Source organism: Nelumbo lutea, chromosome 3 (assembly GCF_056320005.1).
Source record: "Nelumbo lutea isolate HS-2025 chromosome 3, American lotus-T2T, whole genome shotgun sequence".
NCBI classification, from domain to species: Eukaryota; Viridiplantae; Streptophyta; class Magnoliopsida; order Proteales; family Nelumbonaceae; genus Nelumbo; species Nelumbo lutea.
The window spans coordinates 56,989,515-57,014,245 of record NC_142686.1 but is presented as its reverse complement, the minus strand read 5'-3'; the positions used below and the strand labels follow the sequence as shown (position 1 = coordinate 57,014,245).

The 24,731-nt window shown below is 35.3% G+C and overlaps 3 protein-coding genes across 3 annotated transcripts in view; 1 reads left to right on the top strand and 2 right to left on the bottom strand.

Annotated features, from left to right (window-relative positions):
* AAS (Pyridoxal phosphate (PLP)-dependent transferases superfamily protein) overlaps positions 1-7,898 on the top strand; it is a 69,638-nt gene extending 61,740 nt beyond the window's left edge. The window contains exon 14 of the mRNA XM_088979280.1: positions 7,552-7,898. Within this exon, the coding sequence (XP_088835406.1) occupies positions 7,552-7,555 (4 nt within the window). The 3' untranslated portion in view covers positions 7,556-7,898. The remainder of the gene's footprint in view (positions 1-7,551) is intronic.
* A 2,134-nt stretch (positions 7,899-10,032) lies between these two features.
* LOC148865125 (uncharacterized) lies at positions 10,033-11,843 on the bottom strand. Its single transcript, XM_088980096.1, has 3 exons — positions 11,389-11,843; positions 10,969-11,098; positions 10,033-10,868 (listed from the first exon to the last, which is right to left on the bottom strand). Exons 1-3 carry the CDS (start codon positions 11,525-11,527, stop codon positions 10,394-10,396), a joined length of 744 nt encoding a protein of 247 aa, XP_088836222.1. The 5' UTR covers positions 11,528-11,843; the 3' UTR covers positions 10,033-10,393.
* Positions 11,844-21,843: 10,000 nt separating this feature from the next.
* On the bottom strand, positions 21,844-23,546 carry LOC148865124 (AWPM-19-like family protein). The gene is made up of 3 exons (XM_088977751.1): positions 22,885-23,546; positions 22,492-22,669; positions 21,844-22,400 (listed from the first exon to the last, which is right to left on the bottom strand). The coding sequence occupies exons 1-3, from the start codon at positions 23,012-23,014 to the stop codon at positions 22,166-22,168; spliced, it is 543 nt and encodes a 180-aa protein (XP_088833877.1). The 5' UTR covers positions 23,015-23,546; the 3' UTR covers positions 21,844-22,165.
* Between the last annotated feature and the right edge of the window lie 1,185 nt (positions 23,547-24,731).

Below are 24,731 nucleotides of genomic sequence, written 5' to 3'. Positions count from 1 at the left end.
TGCGGAGATCAATAGGAAGGTCAAGGTCTGGGAAAGCCGGAGATGGGTTAGTAGAAGGTTGACCTGTTACCTCAGGAATGATGGGAGAAGCAAGAGGCTCTTCTGAAGGAGTGGAAACAACCTGCCCATGTCTGAATCTCTGCCTTTGGTACCACCTTTGGAGAATAGGAGGAGGAGGAATAGTAGGAGAATGAGGTGGAAGAGGAGGAGAAATATCGGAGGTAGGTCCAGTGGGAGAAGTGGACACCTCATGATAGGACTCACAAGGAATGGGAAGAGGAACAGTTGGAGACATAGCAAAGGGCTCTTTAGATTTCTCCCCCTCATGAGGAATGCTAAAGAAAGGAGTCGACTCAGCAAAGGTGACATCTCGAGATACAAAGCGAGTGCCATGAACTGGATCAAAGCAACAATATCCCTTCTGTGTGGAAGCATATCCCAGAAAAACACATTTATGAGCCTTAGGTTCAAACTTGTGCCTTTGATGACTGTGAATGTGCACATAGCAAGTGCACCCAAAAACACGGAGAGGAAGAGAAAAGATATCCTCATCCGGGAAGAGAAGACTAAAGGGGGTTTTAAAGCCAAGGACCCGGGAGGGCATACGGTTGATAAAAAAAGTAGCAGTAAGAAGAACATCTCCCCAAAATTTTATAGGAACATGGGATGCAAACAGGAGGGATCTGGCGAACTTCAACCACATGTCTGTTCTTCCTTTCCGCCACCTTGTTTTGTTGTGGAGTGTAGGAACAAGAACTTTGATGAATAACCCCAAAAGTTTCAAAATAGGTGAAGAGGGTTCTCTCAAAATACTCCTTAGCATTATCAGAACGAAATGTTTTGATACGGGTGTTAAATTGGGTGAGGATGAGTTCATGAAATTTTTGCACAATAGTTGGTACTTCATCCCTGGATTTCATGAGATAAATCCAAGTGTAATGCAAATAGTCATCAATAAAAAGGATAAAGTACCTGTTACCCCCCATAGTTGGCATATGATATGGCCCTCACACGTCAAAGTGAACAATATGGAAAGTAGAAAGAGATCTTTTATTGCTTAATGAATAGGAATGTCTACAATGCTTTGCCAGTTCACACGACTCACCAAATCGACGGTGACATAACAAAATTTTGTTAACAGACTGACAAAACTGACTCTAAGGCAACTCCATGAGGTGGTCCCAAAGCTCAATCCGGTGTGTCCAGCAAGTATATTCCGTTCGCCTCATGGCACTCCCAATCATGCTCTGAGACTGTAGGTCCTGAAAAACACAATGGGTGGGAAAGAAGGCTATGCTGCAATTCATGGATTTAGTTAAGCTGCTAACAGATAAAAGATTTGTGTTAAGTTTAGGGACATGAAGGACAGAGGATAAATAAAGGGTGTCAGAGGGCTTTATATCTCCTTTACCAGAGATGGGAGCAAGAGACCCATCAGCAAGGGATATTTTCTCTTTTCCAGAGAGAATGTGGTATGAGTAGAAGAGATTAGACAGTCTGGTCATATGGTCTGATGCACCAGAATCAATAATCCAAGGGATTTTATGATTACCTGAAATTGAAGCATGATTTGCAAAAGCACAAATACCTGAGTGAGCAAATGCTGATGAAGATGATGTGTTGTTGGAAGGGTGAGCTGAAGAAACCGTAGCTTCCAAGTGATTTAGGAGCCTCCCATACTTTTCAAAATCCGCCTTCATTGCTGCCAACTACTCAATGGTTGATTTCTCCCCGCTCTCCTTATTTCCCCTTTCAGGTACTGTAGCAACATTAGCTGTCTTAGGTTTTCCTACCTGACTGCCCTTCTTAGAGTTGTTGTTATTCTTAAACCTATCAGGGAGAATCCCAGGATGAAGTTTCCAACAAGTGTCCTTTGTATGCCTCGGTTTCTTGCAGTATTCACATATATGCTCCTTTTTCTCAATAGGGCCCTTTGGCTTCATTCCAAAATGTGCAAAATGTTCTGTAGTTGACCCTGCAACCGAACTTGCCGCCTACTCTCCTCACTACTTATCATAGCATATGCCTGTGAAAGAGTAACCTCATCTCTGGCCAAGATATTTTGCCTAGTGATGTCAAACTCAGGGTTGAGTCCAGTGAGAAATTCAAACACTCTATTTCTCTCCACCAACTTTCTATACATTTCAACATCATTCTTACTCTCCCATACAATTGTCTCCATAACATCAATTTCCTGCCGTAGGGATTTTAGTATAGAGTAGTAGATTGCTACACTCTTCTCCCCTTGTCTTAGGTTCTTCACATCATTTTTCAACTTATATACTCTGGCTACATTCAATTTCTATGAATAAGTCTCAGTAACACTGTCCCATATCTCCTTAACCAAAGACATCCAGAGATAGTGCTGACGTATGTGAGGTTGCATAGAATTGACCAACCATCCTATGATAGTATAGTTCTCTTGCATCCATTTTTCAAATTCAGGGTCAGTCTCCTTGGGTTTCACTTTACTACCTGTGAGATACTCGAGTTTTCCTCTACTACGAACATAAATTCTTATAGACTGTGCCCAAGCAAGATAATTTGTCCCATCTAGCTTGATTGTGGTTAACCAATCAAAACGGAATCTACCGAGCCAAGGCATGAAATCAGCACTTGCTTGAACTCACTTCCGTATGTCTCCATCAATCAAACGAAAATCAAAGAACCAGAAATTGTTTGTATAAACTTACTTGAAGTCAAACCAGAACTTAGTTGCTTGAAAACTAGGGTTTTGCTCCGTCCAGCTATTGGGGAAGAAGAGAGAAGATGCAGCTGCTCCTATCAGACCTTCCCAAACTCTTCCAAACCTGAACCACCCTCCTTTAGAAGTCACAAGACACCTCCCAAGCACAGAGTGCCACACCCAAGCATCACCTTTACTTGGTACCTTGGAAAATCTCTAGTCGGCTAGGGTTTTGGACAGCAACAGAACAACACCGCATCTTGGCAATATACAGCCAGATTTAAAACTCTCCAAACCCTCTACCAACTAGGCCAGAGATCCTCTGAACTATAGAGAACCTATCTCTCCATACACCTGTCGGTTAGGGTTTTGGGTATATGGGAAAAGAAGAAAGAAAAAAATGAAGAAATCGACCTACTCTGATACCAAGATGCAAATCAGTCCTCAAATCTTAGGTGTAAATTGAAGATTAGAAAAAAGGAAGAAGAGAAGTAAGAGCAGCAATACAAGAGAATAAGATGGCGAAAAGAGAATGAAAGAGAAGAAGTCGAAAATCTGTTCTCCTCTCTCCTCTAACCCTTTTTATTAAGTATTAAAAATAGAGTGATGACAAGTATGCCTTACGTGGGTGGCCAGCTAGGCAGTAACATAAAGAGATCAAACAAAGAGAAATAACAGGCCCATTAAGAGAGGCCCATTAGTCAACAATAAAATAAAAGATATTACAAGAGAAGATGCTAGGGCCCATTTGGCCCAGTCTCTTTATAGGACCAAATCTTCTTCTAATGAAGATGTTGAGGTGAAAGGACATAGCACAAATAGGAAAAGAAAGAAGCACATGAAAAAGAGCCTAAGGGGTTTGGGGTCCAAACACAAGCATCGGGCTCAGAAGGGTCCAAGAAAAGGGGGTCGAGAATTTTGAGAAGCTGAGCAACAAGTTGGAGTTTAGAGTCTATCAAGTCTCTTCTAAAACCAAAATTCCAACTTAAACAAGAAGATTGAGAAGAAGTCACAAACCTCTACGTAGGTTCATTTTTAAGGAGGGTAACGAAAAACAAAGAAGGAAAGAGGCCCTTGAGGGTAGTGTTACCAATCCAAACATCATTCCAAAACGGAACCTTGTCACCAGAGCAGATATCATACTTGACCAGGCTAAGTAACTAGGGAAGAATGCTATGTATAACCTTCCATGGAGAGTTCAAAGTAGCCCACTGAGATACACCAGCATCCCAACCATTACCTGCAACTCCATGAATGCTCTCCACAACTTTATGCCAAAGCCTATCCCCTTCTAGTGCCACCTCTACATCCATTTTTCCAACAAAGTTGTATTCTTCTTCCTTAGGTTACCTAAGCCCGACCCTCTTGCTCCTTGCTCTTGCACACTTGTTCCCATCTAACCAGATGATCCTTTCTATCTTCACTAGGTTCCTATAGGAAGTTCCTCATGATCTTTTCTACTTTCAATACCTCCTATTGTGGCGTCCTAAAGACAAAGAAAGTAAGTTGGAAGGTTCGCTACAGTAGCTTTTATCAAAGTGATACGACCCCCAAGAGACACAACTCCTCTTCCAAGCTGCTAATTTCCTTGCACAATTTTCTACTATCGGATTCCAAAACCTACTTTCCTTTGGGCTTACTCCTTAAGGCATTCCTAGGTATTTCACAGGCCAACTAGAAGTAGAGCAACCTATAGACTCCGCTACCCTAGTCAACTCCTCTTCCAGATTTACCCCCACAACAAAACTCTCCTCAAAGTTAATTTTTAGCTTGAAAACAAGTTCAAACAACTTTATCATCCATTTCAAATTTCTTTCCTTATGTGTATCCCCTGTCTCACAAAAAATGATCGTATCATCCACAAATTGCAAATAGGTTACAATTGTGCCTTCCCTTCTTGCCCTCCACCCTCTTATTAGGTCTAACCTATCTACTCTCCCAATAAGTATTGAACACATCAACTATCAAGGTAAAGAGGAAAGGGGATAGTGGGTCACCTTGTCTTAATCCTCTAGTAACCGGAAAGAAGTCTCTGACCACATAATGACAAGTTTCTAGACACCCTTCTATTCAACTGTACCACCTCTCACCAAATCCATAATTCCTCCAGGTTTCCAACAGGAAAGTCTAGTCTACTATGTCATAAGCTTTTTCTAGATCTAATTTACACACTAATCCTTTCTCTCCCCTTTGTTTGAAGTCCTCCACACTCTCATTAGTTATTAGAATTTGGTCAGTAATCTATCTACCATGGATGAAAGCCCCTTGTGATTGATTTATTTTGGAAGGGCTGCTCTTAACCTCAAAGATAGCACTTTGGCCACAATTTTGTAGATACTCGTCACTAAAATCTTTAGGTTGGATAACATCTCCCTTTTTAGGTATCAGAGCTAGAAAAGTAGAGTTTATCCTGGGATTAATGAAATGATCCTCAACAAGTTCAACAAAGTCCTAACACAAATCTGATTTGATTATTTCCGAACAATCTTGAAAGAAAGCCAAATTGAACCCATCTGGTCCTGGTGTTTAGATCTGTCCATTGAAAACACAGCTCCCCTGATTTCTTCCATTTCAAAGTTCCTTTCAAGCCATCTGAAGTAATACAGCTCCACAATGCAAGATGGCACCAAACTGAAGTAATACAATCCAAGAATAGTTGGCTGAAAGATTAATATGATATTAATAGTCCAAATAAGGAAAGAAACTGGTCTGCCAACCAGAGAAGTGGGACCAAGACCCTAAGAATCAATCCAATCAACAAACCATAGTTTTCGAAGTGCCAAGGCAAAGCTAGGCAACGAAGGGGTGCCTTGTCGTCTAGTTACCTAGTCAATGAGTTTTTTTAAATAAAAAATATATAAATCCTATGGTAGTTCCCTAGGTTTCATAGTAATAAGTGGTAATCTTTAATTATAATTACCATTATCCCCATAAAATAAGTACAAACTCATATCAAAACATAGAAAATCAACATATTTATGAGAAGATGTCGAGAGAGCTGTTTAGTATATCTTTAAGTACATGGGCAGCAGGGTATTCTTGTATGGATACATTTTATTATTAATATATATTATTAATTTGACTGTTTTAGGGGGGATAAAGTCCTAATTCTCTCCCATAACAGGTTCAGTGGTTTTCTCTTGGACTCCGTTTGGTTTGTGGGAAGATTTTGGTGGGATGGGAAAGGAAAAATGCATCAAAATTTTTCATGGAAAATCAACCCTAGTAAAAGTAATAATTAGTAATAATTTTATTAATTTATATTCTATTATTATTATTAATTATTAATTATTTATATTTTAATGAAATAATTTATATCTAATTAATATTGATAATTATCTAATTAATTATTAATCAAGAATTAACATATTAAAATTTATTTTAGTAATATCTACTAAGAATTAATTAATATTTTACTTTATTTATAATTATTTAACATTTTTATTATTTAATTATTTTTATTGAATCATTAATTAGATTAATAGTAAAATCCTTATTTACTTTTCATTAATTACTTAGTTAATTAATTATTAACTATTTTTTCATAATTATTAATTAGTTAATAATACTTTTTAATATTTAGTATTTTATTATTCATTAGATATGAATTATTGAAAATCCATAGTTGGTTAATTAATTATTTTAATTAATTAATATTTTACATTTTATTAGTTTATAAGTTATTATTAATATTATATTTTATTAATACCTATGACTTGATTAATAATTTTAATATTTTAATATTAATTACTCATAACTATTAAATTATTTTTATTGATAAATTATTTTTTTAATTTATTTTAATTAAATTATTAATATAAAATATTTATTTAATTTCTAATTAAATAGTAAATTAATTAATTATTAAATATTTTATTGTTAATTTTTAATTTTACATTAATTAGTTAATTAATTGTTGATACTTATGACTTAATTAATGTCAAAACCCACACATAAAATTTTTTATTTTAATATTTTATTCTGGAAAAATAATTAATCATTAAATTATTATTGGTTAATGTTTTTATTAATTATTTATTTTAGTGAAATTGTTTTATTAATATGTTATTAAATAATTAATAATTTATGTGTGGGTCATGGATCTCGTATTAACTCTTGGAAATATTACAAGGAAGGTGTTTTTTTTTGTTACATAAGTTTCCCCTACATGTATTAATTCTTACACCACATCCCAAGAATTGGGATCTATAATCCGTGATTGGCTTCCATCAGGGCAAACCTGTGCCCACACCGATCTAACAGCCTTTTGCAACCTTTTATTGGGAATATCTTTCCATGAAATAAAGCATACAAGTAGGGAGATATTCTCAGTGCAAGGCAGTAAAGGTTGCTCGAAAGGGCTTTGCCCTGACCAAAGCCGAATTCCTATAATCCCATATTTTTCCCGTCCCATCTCATGTCATTAAGTGATCTGTGATGGTAACTATGACCCCCAAGTATTTGTTTTTCATGTTGACAACTTGACATGTGTAGATCTGTCTAAATTTTGTGGATCTATTATGCTATTTACTTTGTACAATGTTATGCAAAGATCATTGGCAACCGTTAACTTACGAATATATGGCCAACAAAACCTACTTTTCCACGAACTGCAGTCCTGACCAAGAAATCCAAAGTTGAGATAAATTGGTAAAAGCATTTTGGAATTTGCTGGTTGGTATTGTCTCTTGAAATACCATATTTAGGAATGCTCAATACTGAGAATTTTTGCTGGCTTCAACTTGGAGAATCACTAAGAAATATCATGCCAACCATTCATGTTGTAATCATTCTCATTCACAAATTTACAAAATTTCAAATTACCAATAAAACAATTACTGAGATGGGCAGAGCATATGATGCAGGTAATCACCAATCCAGACTGAATGCTCAAGATTTGCACTACCACTCCGATAAGAAGTCCAAAATTCTAGCATTTGAATAATGTTTCCTCTCTAATTACATTTTTCCACCTACAGAGAAACTCACTGTCATTTTTCAATTATAATCAGAATTTATTCACTGGTATTTTACAGTATATTGACTTTGTAAAAAAGTAATCTACAAGGGAAATATGGTTGATCCTATTTTTGTTTTTTACACAACTGATCTTTGGATAATTAAATATAAGACCCTAAACATTGAGAATGTTTACAATTTAGAGCTTTTCTAATACACTATGAAATATGCCACAGTAATTATTGATTGAAAAGATCCAGTGAAAATTTGGCCCTGAATCTGGCGTGAGTCAACATAGAGTTGAATCTCATCTGCCTTGATCAATCTGTTGAAACTTGATAGTAATTTTATTTTTCTATGCCTATCCTAGAGTTTACATAAGCAGCAAGTAAAATTTATGCATTCTTTTCTTTTTGTAATCCTGAAGTTATAATACTATAAGAAATCATTTGAAGAGCTCAACTGTACTGAGAGTATTCAGAGAGCATTCACTTGGTGCAGACCAAGTACATGGTTAGGAAAATAGTTCAAAATGTTTTACTCTATTCTGAAAAAGGGGGATAAAAGAGTGCTCTATCTCGTATCTGGGACAAGACTGTTGGATCGTTCTTTTTGTACTAGAACTATACCAAAAAGGCATTCCGCAACCATCCCTTGCACAAATTTGGATGCAAGGGTCCAGGACTCAAATGATGTATTCATGCAATTATAAAGGAGTTAATGTGGTTCAGCATCCTGATTTTCCATCCAATAGAATTTTCCAGCATGTTATAGTTGTTCAACACTCTGGATTGTAAAATAGGTGCATGATGGTTTGTAAATATGATGCTGAAAAGTCTTAGAAAGCTTTTCCCTGGGCTTGGCCCAACCGCCATTCAGAAAATACAGTTGAATCACCATGTGTCAAGTGGAGATGAAATTGTTTTCTCTCTATCCAGGCAAGGTTTTAAAAGGTTAAAGGTGTAACTGAGGCGTAATGGCCCAAAAAGGTGGGGTGTAAGCCTCAAAGCTTTAGGGAAAAATAAATTAAAGTTGATAAATTGATAAAAATAACATATAATATATCAAGTTGGAATCACTTGAAGGTACAAATACTCATAAAATAGGAGTTTATAAGCAATAAGTCTAAGCGTTTAAGTTTTAAATACAATAGTAATTAATCAGCTAACAATTATAAATGTTTTACATTTCTTGTTTCAAAATGCAATGATCTCAGATTATTCAAATGAGCAATTTAGAAGAAAGGAAACATATGTAGAATCATTCATATAATCGAATAGTTTAGAAGAAAGGAAACAATCTATTAGGAAAAGAAATGAGAAAAATAACAAACTTGGGATGTTAGATTTAGAATAATGAGGAAAAAAACTCATTTTATTTATCCAAGAGAAATTAAGAACTTGATCGATCCTTTTTTGCATTGAATTTTCCTAAAATACTAAGAAAAACTAATAGTACTTGATTTTCTCTATTGGCTTTTCATTTTTATTCTTTTCATTTGGCCCATAATAATTAAACTGCTTTTTCCATATATTTTGAGGCCTACACCTTTTTACACTGTTACTAGGTTTTATTCTTTTCATTTGTACACCTTGCCTCAAAGTGTATGCCTCAAGGCGAGTGCTTCAATACGGCAAAAATAAAAAAAAAAAGTGTATGTCTCATGCCTCAAAGCTTAAGCCTTTAAAATAAATATATATCTAGGCCCAGACGAAGACATGTAGACAGATAGCCCTTTGCTAATATTTTCTACCAAACTCAAAATCCATTTCAGACCTTATTCAGGGGCTTATGGGGCAATGCCAGTGTGAATAGTTCAATAGTTATTGCAGAAAGATTTTATTGATGCCTAATGAATTAAAAAACAGTACAAGGACAGCCAAGGCACCTATTGCTTCCCTGCAATTGGGAGATTGAAGCAGGATCTGCTGACATGCTTAAGCATACTAGAGAGTAGAATAGCATTATCTCTAGACCCATTTTCTTAACCCAGAAGAGCACCTCCCTAATCACTCCGCTTGCAAGCTGGTGCAGGAACCCTCATTGTGGTGTTCTGTTTACCCTTATCTATTTGCTTTCCCAAACACAGTTCGTGCACAAGTTATTATTTATTATGATTTCCCATTCACTATATATTTAAATACTATCCACAATAAGAATATCCTTCACCACTAAAACATAACGTATGAATCGACTTCGTGATAGATCCATTTAATTAAACTTTGCTCAACTGTTTTATCTCGTCTTTCTTCCATATCAGGTTTCTTATCTGAAAAATATTGGTAAATATCATCTACTTTCTTTTCCATAGATTAAATAACTGGGCCTAATTATAACTGTGTCTAATAAAATACCAACTTAAACTATAAGAGATTTGCCTTTCGGTATTAGACAAAATTTACACCAATAAGTATTTGATATAATTAATATGACACCCTTTAGACCAAGCAGTTGGTTGCAGATCAAAGTCACTTAATTATAAGCCACATACACAGCAAAATTTGAGTGCTCTGGTGATTTATGAATGGAGATGTAGTTGCAGAGAAGTACAACACTAACTTTCTAAATGGTAGGGATGACACAGACGAGATACTGTGCTTAATCTATTCTAAATTGATGTTAATCCTTTGACTAATTACTCTTCATTTCAAAGGTTTGCATTAAGTCTGTGTTTGGTTTGAAAGAAAAGGTAGGGGAAGGATGGGATTGTTGGCAATAGATTGTATTTCAGACTGTTATAAAGGCTACTCAGTAAAACTCAGAAGGTGACGAAGTGACCAAATTTGGCAAGCTAGCTTTGCTGGTTGAACAGGCAGTGTCCAAGTTGGCATGGATGTCATCCAAGTTCCATAGGTCACCCCATAGGATCTCCTCACTTGAGGCCTCCTGCACAGAGGCACTGCTGTTAAACATGGAAGACATCATGCATTGCTCCTCAGAGTTGCTGGGATACATGTAGACCATATCTTGCCTCATTGGGGATAGAGATGACAATCTATGGTTACTCTCATGAAATAGATACATGATTTTTTTCATGTCAAATTGGTTTTGTTGATGTTGTTCTTGCAGCTGTTGTTGTTGCTGCTTCTTTTGTTGAAGCTGTTGCCATCTTCGAAATCGAGTTTTCGACCTTTCAGAGTGCTCCTTCTGTAAATGGGTCCTCCAGTAGTTCTTGATCTCATTGTCTGTTCTCCCAGGCAAGCTTTTTGCAATTGTCGACCACCTGAGAATGGAACCCATCTTCCAGTAATTGCAGAATAATAATCAAGCTTCATAATCTCCAAGTTTAGAAACTTCAGACATGATACAGTTGCCTTAATTACCTGTTTCCCCATTGAGCATGTAGCTCCATGATGATCCTCTCTTCATATGGAGTTATTTGTCCTCTCTTGAGGTCTGGCCTCAAGTAATTCACCCATCTCAACCGACAGCTCTTACCATTCCTCTTCAACCCTGAAACCCAGTAATAAGTATGACACATCTAAATACATTAAATGAAGTGAAATAAAATAAACAAAAGAGCTACTGGCATTTCATTAGTCCTAGTGAATGAGCCATGCCCATGACTCATCAGGTAAGACAAATATCTTAGTGATGATGAAAGATCTCATCTACAGAAGAGAGGGGAGGTAATTGATCTGAGAAAAACTGGTTCACTAGGCCTACTCTAGTCACATCCCAGATTTTTCCGCACCAAAGACAGCTGACCCAGTTTGAAAACAGAGGATTTAAGTAGTATTTACCTGCAAACCTTGCCACAGAGTTCCATCTTCCCTCTCCATGCAACCTGACATATTCAGTGAGCAACTTATCCTCTTCAGCAGTCCAAGGCCCTTTCTTCCAACCTTCTTCAAGGATTCCCCAGCCTAATCCTCCTGCCATGACCCCCCAAAATATAAATCAAGCTCTCCTTGATTACTGATAAGCTTTCCCTCCTAATTCTATGGCATTAGTTTGTAATGTCTGCCATATTTATATAAGCTCATAATTCCTACCTCATTCAATCAGTCAATTAACTGTCCCTATCAAATAATCTCTATCCATCTACTCTTTAAGCTCAGGCTATCTTTAAGCTCCATCATGATCAAGTATTTGATCCATGACCTAAGTGGGTCTACCATGTATTCTTGTGCATCCTCATGGAACTTCATGTCATCTCACACTCATGAACTATTTACAGTGATTTAGACCATTTGATGAGTGGGCCACCTCATGTGACAGTTTTGAGTCCAAAAATCACTAACAATCAACTGATCCTGAGATTCCAATTCAACAGTTCAGATCATAAACAACACTAGGGTTGCTGTAGTCCATAACCTTAATATATGATGGTATTCGAGAAACCCCAGGAATGGTGACATATTGGCTGGCATGCCTCAGCAAGTTACATTACAGCTTCTTTTTTGGGTTTAAATAAGCCATTTACATTATATGTTGCTAAATCTAATATAAATATACAGGGAAAAGAAAGAAAAAGGAAGTTCATAGCCATCGGACACGTATGTGTTAGGGCTTATGTCTACAAGCTAAAACTAATAGCCCTTTTGAGAGTTCACAGCTGTAAACGTAGGAGAAAAGAAAGCATTTCTCTAAAAGAATAGCATAAAAACATTAAGTGGACTAGAGCCCAATGGGTATCTACCACCTGTTTGATTTGGTGAGACCATCTTCTGGGAGTATTCCTAGGAGTTTGATACGTGGTGATCTGTAGGATATCGTTTTCAGGTTATTGGAAGCTTAAAATAATAAGGGTGTGGATGTCAGAAGGAAGACACGTAGGGTGTCTGAATGTGTGTTAGAGACCGATAGAATTTGTTTATTAAATCATTCTGTCCATATCTTTTTTACGGATGGTGAACGAAACCCTAAATAAAAAAGTGCTACTATTATAGTCCAACAGATCCCTTGGTGTTTCTAAATTCCTCTTCTTTTAAGCTTTTCGAAGTAAGGAATTTAGAAAAGAACTCCACCCAACTGCCAACGCACGCCATGCTTTGATTGAGATTCAAAATAAACCAAAGTTGAAAAAAAAAAAAAAAAAGAGCTTTAGAAATGAAAAGAGAATGAAAAAGTAATTTTAAGAGATGTATTGGAATAAATTTTGGATAAATATTTATAGAAAGGTAGGATATGTATGGATAAACATGAATACATTGGAAAAACTTGAATAAATCACAAAAGTTATATTAATGAACTAAATCTGTTCTTAGATAATTACGGTAGAAGAAATATATTCAGGCGATGCATAGGGTGGTGTCCAGATTTTCTACTCACTACAACTTTATCCACACCTACCCAAATAACACCACAGTCACACATGACGAACATCAAAACTTCCTACATGTTATTATGCATGGGGAGATGTTCCCAAGGCAGGCGTGCATGGATAGTGTTCTTGTGGGTATGAGATCCAGAGTCATTAAAAAGATGCTCATGTTACAATCAGTTTATTAACTGAATCAGTTGTAAGTGAGATTAAATAGATAATCTCATTTAATTATATATTTGTTGAAAATTCAAAAAAAAAAAATCCACAAAATTCTAAAAGGGTTGTGAAGCAATATAAGGAGTCTGAAATAGATAACTGCATTTTAAAACATAGTATAGATGAATGAGATATATAAACATAATAAACGCATATTTCAATAGCTCATGTGAAGTATGGACCATCATAAAACAATTAGGAAATGCTGAAAAATGAAAGAATAGTAATAACTAGGGCTTATATGTTAATTCTTAGAAAAGCAATTATTATCAATTTTTATAAATATTGACTTTAATAATCAATTGTTTCTTAAAATTTATTGATCCACTTACACAAATAAGAGAAAATGTAAGTTAAAATTTAAAACTCTTATGATAATAATAAGTGGCTGAAGCATCAGGATGATCACAAGGATAGTCATGCTATCTGCTTGAGAAATGGGCTAAACATGTGTTATTCTCATGAGAAAACTCTGATGCACTTAGTTGGCTGGTGTAAGTCTCGGTGGCTGTAATGTAGAGTTATTGAGTGGAGATTAGTGGAGGGTTATTAAGTGGAGAAAGCCAATGGCATTACTTAATCTAAGGTTTTTAAAACTTGACCCAGACAATGAATCGGTCAGGGATCCGGTTCCCGGGTTGAAAGGGTTGACCGTTCGAACTGAACAGATGGCCTGTTTTAACAAAAAAATAAAAAATAAAAAATGATCAAAACCATTGAATGATTCGAATAGTTCAACTGCCTAGATCAGTGGTTTACTGACCAAATCAATGTTTTTTGGCAAACGTCCGGTTTTGGTCCAGTCCAATTTTGAAAAGCATGAATTAATCAGGAGATGTAAAAGGGGAGTCATTTAAAGAAATGAATTTGAAGGAACAACCTAAGAGTTCAACTACAGTGTATTCTCTAATTAATATTGGCTGTATGTTAAATCCAGATCTCAACTAATCATGTTAAAATTTGCTTACTTTTTATCCATTCATTTTTTACGAAATGTACTTTGACATTTTACAATCAAAACTCCAATCCCCTTTCCACTCTCCATCAAGGAAAGAAAGGACTTGTAATGGATCAAGTAAACATTTTATAATATATATTCTTGATCTAGTTATATATTTAGATGCCTGACAACCCATATCAGTTCTTAGAAGCGTAGGGATTTAATCTTGTGGCTCTTTTTCTTCACTCTTCTTTAATTTCTTATTCTTTTATTCCTTGTTAGTTTTGGTTATTTGAGCACATACTTCTATTTTTTTAATAAATGATCGAATCTCCAATGAAGGGATAAAATTGATATTTTTTGTTTATAATAACATAAAGTTGGTTTAATGGGCATATTTCCAAAACGCACTCTAATAAGTAGAGGTTCCCTACTTAAGAATGAAAATAGGAATAGCAATTTCCACCCTACTATCCCTTTACAAGACTAAACCTGATCCTGTTTGACCGGTTGGATGTTGATGTAAAACATATATAAGGTTCTAAATATTGATATGCCATTGATACTGTTTTTTTAGTTTTTCTTTTTCAAAATCGGTTCAGGGGGCCGGTTTAAATCTCCTCCACCCCCTGAACCGGTCAGAACCCCGATACACCCGGGGGCTCCCGATACGATACTATTGGCCGATACGGGCTAATACGTGTCAATCTTTTGAACCTTGGATATATAAATTTATGTATTATTTTGTGTTACTCTATTTTACATTCTTTTCTTTCCATTTCTCCTTTTGCCAATCGTTTTTCTTGTTTCTGATTTTGTTATTTTCACAACTAACTTGTATTGAAATAGAAAAAAAACTTACATCATTAGGTAAGTCATTTTACTTGGAGTCTGGGATGAGATCATAAACTTATTTCAGGAGTGTTCCTAGTGTTCCCTTACAGAACTGGTTATCCAGGAGATTATTCTTTCTGTAGAATTCCTCCTATAAGTACTAAAATTTAAATCTTATATGAAACTTGAAATCAAACATTATAATAAAAACATTACATTTTTTTTTGAATAATTGTTTCTCCGGCAATCATAAATAATTATTTTACTTTCATGAAATTCTTTCAAATCAAAACATTTGAATCGACAATTTTCTGAAGCTGTAATTGTATGTAACCCTGGATCGAGATCTATTTATAAGAGTTGCTTATTGGTTGTATCAAGTGATGCCACCCTATCAAATACAGACACATATCTTTGAAAATGACTGTTTTTTATGATAATAATGTTATTCCAAAGTATCTTACAAAGGATGCATGTATTTGTGTTGGGGGTTAAAGTGAGATTCACAAGGAAAACAAAGAAAAATAGAAGGTATCTGAGTTATGCTTTTGAAGTATTTACTTAGAAGAGATTATTTAGGTTGTCGTTCAGGATTTGTGCTTTTTAAGCTTAAGAGCACCAAAGTGTTTTAGTTTAGATTATAATAATTTTAAAATGATTTCTTACCAAACACAAAAAACACTTTTTTGGCCCAAACTGATGCACTTATGTCTAGATTAGATTATTTCCAACCCACCAACCAGCCCCTTTTTTTTACCATTTTGAACTCGGGGCCCACCTCTGTATGGGCCATACCTAAAAGATTATATAAGGAAAAAAAGAAAACTCTCATGATTAAATAACTCCTAAGTTCTGACCATATGATTTTTCCTTAGAAACTTTTTCTTTTAGGGTTGGCATCAGAACTTTTTCCCACCCAAAAGTATATTTTCCTTTTCAACACAATAAGCGTGGAAGTTATTCGGCCCAAATCCAATCCATTTAACATGCCCAACCCTATTTACCAACCAAAAAAGGGGAAAAAAAAAACACTCTAAACCCTATTTATCTCACTAACAATGGATTTTGACCAATCCACATTTACCATACCTAACTTCAGCATTCCAAAAGGTTTCTAGGATAATTACTCAACCAGCCTGTGGAAAGAACATCAAGCAGCTGAACCATGTCCAACCTTCAAACATCTTTGACTCTTGACTTTGCTTATCACCCAATATGAAGCATCAATTCAGTCTCTGGTCTTTTGTTTACTTTGACTATACCTGTCTTTCACTTCAACTTAAACCAGATCAATGCAAAAACATTAGCCAGTTGGACTGTTGGAGTATGAAGTCAAGAAATTATTCTTTATCTGATATTTTGATCATATCTCCCTATTTTGAACATCAAACTGAACTATATATGCCCAACCTTCAAAAATCTTTTACTTTCACTAGATCTGTCTATCACCTACTTACTATGAGGCACCGCCCAGCTCTTTGTTTGACTATTCCTGTCTTGAACTGTGAGATATTTTCGTCGAATGTAAAGGCATTAGTCGGTTTGAATATATCTGGTGTCTTTGAACACCAACCCATTTGGCAGCTGGTTGAACCGGATTCTTCTTTACTTTTCTACCAGATAGGTGACTGGTGGGGTACAGTCTGGCAAGGGTCATTCTTCAACATGGATCGTGCATTTTAAATACAACCCATTTGAGATTGTAAGGTTACTGAATAATAGAATTAATTACATAAACAAGGCTCCAAGTTCAAGTCCCAACCCTAAAAATTGGGATTAAGATTCAAGTCTGATTTCAAGCCTAATTTATCTAATTCAGGTCCAGCCCATATTGAAATTTGATGCATTTGAGTTGGGTTTGGACCCAAATTGGATTCGACTCAGGTTGGTCAATCAATTCACATTAAAATTTGGCATATATATGTGATGCAAATATGTATGTACGCATGCAAATATATAAGGTTATGCCGGGGTTGGGTCAGGCTCAGATAACTTGAAGACTAGGCCTAGGCCCAACCTAAAAAATAAAAAGGCCAAACTTTTAGACCCAGGCCCAACCCAATAATAAAAATCCGAACTAAGCCCATGTAAAATTACGAATTGAATTGGTACTCGGTTGGGCCCACCCAAGTTGCACTCATAATCATTTAGAATGAAAGATTTTTTCCACTAGTAGCAAGGATTTAAGTGAACTATGAATTTACATCATACATGTGGTAGTTTGGTTAATATACTAAAGTAACTCCATATGTTTGCCAATATTTCCTGTCATTCTACCTCAGCTTCAAATGATTGTACACTAAGAAGTAGAATTGTTAGCAATATTGTTTGTCTACAAAGAATCTGTATTCGAGGAAAGCCAAGACAGTTCTGTATACAAATTTTTGCAGTTCAATTTATTGATTTATAATATATAGAAAATATATTATAAATATATATAATGCATACTTATTGACTTATATATATAAAAATATGTAATATATAAAATATATAGAAACATATGTATATCGGTCAGTTTGATTAACTGTTAGTTTTCTTCATTGGTTAATCGAAATCGAACTGATACCTTCAATTTTCTAAAAATACCAAATTGACTAGTTCGATTAGCCAGATCTTCGATTTGGTTTTAATCAGTTTTCCAGTTCGGTTTGGTTTTTTAGTTTTTCTTGTTCATCCCTAGGCATCATTGCTATTTCTACCAAAATTGGCGTGGGTTAATCAACATAAATTTACATACAATTCTTATTTTGAGGCTATTTATGGTTAAAGTAGGCATATCTTAAAAATGCATGCATTAGAAGTTGTTTATAGAAAGATAAAATTGGTGTCTAATCATTCTAGTTAAAATAATTCTCACAGATGTGTCAATAAATATTTATTACCAATTTGTACTGATCAACCCGAAAGTTTGGCTTCTTTGTATAAAAGCTATAAGTGTTATATTTATTGTAGTATTAAAATACATTTAATCTTTCTCCCCCCTCTTCCCTCTTTGTATGCTTTTTGTTCTTTTGTCCCAAAGTTTTCCTTTGTATTTTCTATATCCTGTTTAATTCTTTGTGCCTTTTAACACTTTGTTTCAAATGTTTCAAAATAACATTTCTTACATTGGAAGGAGTACAAACACAAATATATAGAGTGCAAAATCTTATATTTTATTGTATTTTGTATCTATTCGTACTATACATATTTGTATTTATAAGTTTGGAAAGAGTAAAAATACAAATATGTACAATGAAAATACATACAAGATAATACAAAATATAAGGTTTTGCACAAATTTGCATTTGTACTCCTTCCAAACTGACCCTAAAAGAGTACAAGTATAAATACATACAAAATACAATGTTTGCACGCTATATATTTGTATTTATACTCCTTCCGAAGGTTCGAAGTATCAGAAACGTTATGCGTATTGGAAAGGCAAATTTAAGAGACGTATTGGGATACACCTTGGATACACATGGATATGGACGAAAAATTAAGATACGCATGGAAACACATGGAAATGCTATAAATACTCTAATAAATCATAAATAAACATTAATATCACTAAATATAAGACATAAATGAGCTATTTATGCATAAAAATTTCGCTCATTTTTTCACAACCTTGAAAAACTTATTGAATCTTGTAAATTTATAGATATTTTGGCAAATTTTTACAAGATTTGAGTCTTTAGAAAGGTTGAAAAGCTTTTTAAAGGGTAAGGGAGTTTTATTTACGATTCTTCCACAGTAAAATCGTACTGTATCGATCGATACGATGTCAAAATGCACCGATACTCAATGATATGTGCACGATACAGCATCGATACAACGAATAGATACGGCACATTCAATTTGGTACCATATACCATGCTGAAAACTTGCTAGAACGATATGTATCGGCCGATACGTAACAAAATTTTAAACCTTGCTCCTTCCAAAATTGAACCTAAATTTAGCAAATGCAATTTTAAGAAAAGTGATCAATGACAATATTCAGCACCCATCATTCTTTAATTCAGTTCACTACAATCATTTTTCTACTTCATCCTATAAGTTCCATTCTCCTTTCTCTAATTTTCTAACAAAAAGGGACGGAGGAGAGCACGCCCCAAGGAATCATACCCTATTAAGAATTGCTCCACAATCTCCAACTTTTTGTTTTTTCATAGCTTCTACTTGAAGCAATATACACTTGATCCTATCCACACTTTTCAAACGTTGCGCAATTACGTTGAGTTCCTTAGCCAAAAGAACTGCTTCTGCTGTTGCTACTTTGTAGGACTATAAATGAACTGAGCTATCTCAGCACTTAAGCCGGAAACCTATTAGGGCTCTATTCTATTTTGCAGGGGTTAAGTTGATAACCCGACTCCATTCGTTTTACAGTATTATATTTAGTAAGGGTTATATTGATAAATCTCGATCCCCACGTTCATTTGCCACTATATTGAATCTCATTGTAAGTGAACGAAGAGTATCAATTACTACCCGCTCTAAAATAACGCTCCCTCCCTCCCTCCTGCCTCTCCCTTTACTCAGATAACCTGTATCACACATGACACAAGAACACTGAAACTGAACTTTCCCGGACAAAATTTACCTGAGAAGCATTTGCTCCAAGTGAAAATGAATGGGGCCTAGAAGGGATGGAGAAAGCAGCCCCTATAAAACTAGCAACGTCCCTTCACTTAATTAAAATAAGATAATATACATATTATGTATAATTATAAAAAACGATCTGAAAATGAAACTGTTCTGTCCATCGATTTCTGAATCGATGGTTTAATCATTCGGTTCAAATGGACAGTCTTTTTTGACAATAAAAATTAAAAAATAATTAAATTTAAAAAAACGGCCAAAACCATTGAATGAATTGACTGGTCAACGGCTGACTACCCAAGTCAAAGGATCATTAACTGATTCAACAGTTTTTGGTCAAAAAACCGGGTATAGAATAAAAGGAATCCGTTGCCTTGATGATTCCCAAATCAACGGTGATTCAAAAACCATGATAATGATAATATTACAAAAAAAGTAAATAAAATATTATAATTCCTGTTAATTATTTTAAAGAACTAATTAATTACCTTTTGATGGTCCAAATATATCAAATAAAAAATTATACAAATATCCTATACTTTCCGAGTAGTGTGACACATAAATGCCCAAACTTTAAACTTAAAGTGCAAAATATACACTCAATTTTAAAAAATGCGACATGTGCATGTACATCTCAGCATTTATTGGAAATATCTCTCAAAGCTGTCGGTGAAAGATGTTTCAGAATACTGTGAGGCGTCTGTGGGGCGCACTGATGTGAGTTCCATGAAAACATTCCACCAGGTTAAGACCAATAAATAACAGATTTTCAAACAAAAAACTGACATCATAGTTTCCACAAACTGACCTTGTGAGCATCATAGCCGATGGCGGAGACCCTGTTAATGTTTTGTTAATTAAAGAACTGTAATATGCTTCAAATCACTGTTTTCAAAAACTAACCGAACTGGACGGTCGGATCAGAAAAACCAGGAACCGGTCACCTAAAACCACTTTTTAGGTGACCTAAAACCGGTCCGGTTGGATGAGACCAGTTCCGTTTTTCTCCAAAACTACTTTTCCCCCAAACCACTGAATTTAACCATTCGAGCCATTTGAATTGTTCAAACAGTTTTGACCATTTTTCAATTTTTTATTTTTTTAAATTTTTTTATTTTTTTGTTGGCACGGATTGGCCATTCAGGTCAAACGGTCAAACCATTTGAACCGATAACCAGACCCCGCCGATTCGGTCACCGGTTCGTTTTTAAAAACCATACGTTCACACCATTCGAACAGAGCGGATCTTTTTAACCATCTTTTTATATTTTTAGTAAATTAAAAAATGCCATTAAATTTGACTCGGCCAGTTGATCCATTTGATCTCATATGATTCATTTTTTATTTTGGATAATTTTTTCTGGCCTTGTAATTGCTTTGCCCCATTATTTAAAAAAATTAAATCTTTTTTTTATCTCAAATTACAAATTTTAATATTTTTTACAAATAAAAAATTTATAACTAAGTTAAAAATATAAATTAAATATAAAATATTTTTCATATATTATATGCTGCATTCGAGTGGTTTGGGTTCCGGATAAGTTTTAAAACATTGTTAGTCGCCTGTCAAGGAATTCATTTTGATAGAAATGGGTTGATTTGTCAGTTTTTTATGAAGGCAAAATGAAACTCGTGAATGGGCACTGGGCTAGAGAGTCAATATGCTCGCCCTGTAGAGGACAGGGCCGATCATCGAATATGCAATTACTCACAGACCAAGAGGGAGAATGCTGTAATTGGTCTATTTTTCAAAGGTATTTAACTATTTAATCTGTAATTTTAACCAAACCCGGACTGGAACGGGCGGTCAGACCGGTTGATCCCGAAATTAGTCATCACTCCGGGTGAATTAATTAGAATCATTATTCATGTCTCCTAAATTTTTTCTATAATCTGTTTTATTTTTTATATAATTTACTATGCCAAGTGAATCCCTCAGGCCACATTTCCGTCAATTTTCTGTTATATTATAAAGTTCTCATGGACCTTTATAAAATTCTTATATAACTTCCCCTCAAGTTTCTATTTAGTCAAGTTACTGCTGTCTACACAACACCTAAAGCTGCAAATAAATTTGTATGGTAGTGCAAACGACATGAAGTAAAATCCAAAACAAAATTGAACAGTAATTTGCATTTTTTACATTTTACATTTGCACTCCCATGCATTTGTAAAAGTGCAAAATAAATTTGCAGTACAAATACTCCTTCCAAACTTAACTTAATGATCCAACCGAACACCCACACAAGATCCTCTCTGAAGGAGCCGTTTGTCAATACACTCAAGCCAGAATCTCGCCAAACAAGCCTCAAAGAAAATGTGATCAGTAAAAAGCATAAGAAAAATACAAAAACCAATTGTCCAATATAAACTTGCACATTTACACCACCGAAGACCTTCGGTTAGGAGGCCACCAAGTGTCTTTGTTAAGTAACTACAGAAAGTTAAAGACTCCATATAGAAGAAACAACAACTCCACAACCAAAGAGCCACTTAACCACATGCTACTAACAAAAGCAAAAGAAAGAAACAAAAGGAAAGAAAAGACACAGTTACTTGAACCACACACAACTCAAGATCAACTGAACTGAACTAAATATGGGAGCCTGATGAAAACCAGTTCTTTTTATCTGCTTTGTTCCAGCTGCTGAACTTGGGGGGTCTCTACTCTCTACGCCCTAGCTCCAGTCATACCCCCAACCTTATGAGCCGGCTCAACCTCAGCAGCCCCAAAACCGTAGTTAGTAGTGTCCCTATAGCCTGGGCCATACTTGCTGCTTACTAAACCAGCATGAAGCAGTAGCAGATACAATAGTTGGGTGAAGGTCAGAATTATCATCAGAGCTTCCAGTATCCTCAGTCTCCAACTCCTCCATCCTCCTATACTTATCTCCTTGCATGCCAACCTACAGAGCATATGTGCACACATGTACAATCAATCATACAGATATGGCTGAAGAGAAAGACTAATACTTGTGTTGTGGGGTGCCTACGTACCCAAACGCCAAGGCGGTCACGGCCCATGCCACGAGCGATGAAGACCCAGCGGCAGCAAGGCTGTCGTTCCTCCAAGCCCTCATATGGTTGCTTCCAGCAAATTTTGAAGCCACACCGACCACACCAGCCAATATGGAAAATACCAGGAAGAATATAGTTGCACCATTTCCTCCAAACCCTGATCGATCAACAATGTTTCAACAGAGACAAGGATTATCAGTAGTGTTCTATAATACCCTTTACACTCTATAAACTTAGTTCTTAGGACTGGGGTCGTCTGGCGCTGGCTCCAGCTAGGTTGCCTGGTGGCATTAAGGTTCAACTGGAACAGCTTGGCCAAGTGCCCATCCAGTGATTGCTTAGAGAGAGAGAGAGAGAGAGAGAGAGAGTTACCAGGATTGCCTGTCTGGCCATTGATGAACCTATTAAGACACCAACTAGCAAAGCCCACAACCAAAATATACAGTATCAAGTTGAGAAACAACAATGGCGCTGCCATGTTTCTTCCAACTGCTAGAGCCATTTTCTCTCTGCACTTTCTTCCCTAGTTTTCACTTCACAGTTCACTCAACTACAAGACAGAGAGACTTCAAGGAAGATGGAGCACTGTAAGCCCTCTGACTTCGCTTCCTTTATCTCTATTTGAGAGTTTGGACAGGTGTGAAGTGAAAGTGCAACACATTATTATAGAGCAAGCGAGGACATGAGAATATTATACGTGTCGGCTGAAAGGAGTGTTAGTAAGAAATTCTGAACGTTTGAGATTATCTTGCTTACAGGTGGGGACACGTGTCGAATTGGGTGTCATGCTTTTCCATGAAACCCTCTCTTGGACTTCGGAGCTCAAAGGGTTTGTGCATATCTAAAACAGGGTTCTAAGAAACTCCTTTGTCTGATGGTTGGTGAAGTCTAAACGGTCTCATCACACCGATCAAATCATCAACCACTCTTGAGGTTTTTATTGACCAGAACCAGAATCTTCTAGCCTTCCACAACCAGAAGGTAGCCCTGTAAACTGTAATACACTTGTAACTCAACCATGGAGGCTGGAATCCACAACACTCTAGAGAGACCCTTTTATTTATTTTTCACGGATAGAGGAAACATGTGTCTATGATGGACTCTCCTTTAAAGCAAGACATTGATGGTTTTTTCCAAGATTTTTAAATTCGATTTTCGAGTTGAACAGTCCGATTGTTTGAATTAAACGGACAGTCCATCTTGACAAAAAAAATAATAAAATAATAATAATAAATAAAAATCGACCAAACTGTTAAATCTGTTAAATGGTTCAATTACCCCAGTGAATGGTTTTTGGGAAAATAATAGTTGTAACCTTTTAAAATAAAATAGAATCAATCGCTTGACCAATTCTCGATTTTTTTTATTCAACATGCAATCTGATCCTTTTTTTCCTATAATGCACTTGCTTAAGTATAAACCTTTGTTATTTTGATACTTAGATAGACCAGTATTTGTTATATATATTTTTAGCAAAAGATCATTAATTATCATTCTAAGTCTTATCCCAGTTATAAAATTCTATAATCCTATATCATCATTCTTACCACTTAATGCCAATTCTTAAGAGAAATATAATGGCGGGAATTTTTCTAAAAATATAGAAAATTATGTTTGATTATTCAATAAAAATCTTTAATCTTGAGAGTGTAAGATATAGACTTACAAACCGCTACCCGGCCAAATGCATCTGATCCGGTCCAGACTAATAATCAACCTAAGAAAACATGTATTAAATAAGAAATGTAAATACAGACAATTGATCCAGCCATTTTCCATACTTTTCAACTTCTCTCTCCTCAAACCTTCGGAGCCGATCACCATAGTAAAGCCTATCAACTTTACACAAACTAAAGGGACTTTTAAATCTTTAGAGTATATAGGAATATGTATTCTAAAAACTTTATTACACACCAATAATAATACAATTGCCATATTTGTAATTATATATGACAAATTTAGATGGCATTTGATAAATCTAAAATATAAAGTTTAAAAAGTTAAAAAGATATTAAAAGTGACTGAAATCTGAAAAGAGGCATAATACTTTTTTTATTTTTTAGAAGCTCTGAATAGATAAGTTTATTTCTGTTGGACCAAGCCTTTAACATCTGAAATTTCCTGATTTACTATTTTACCCTTAGAATAGACTATTTGGTAATTTTGAGTTCAACTTGTACCATTTCATATAAAATAATTTATCAAATTCAAAATAATAT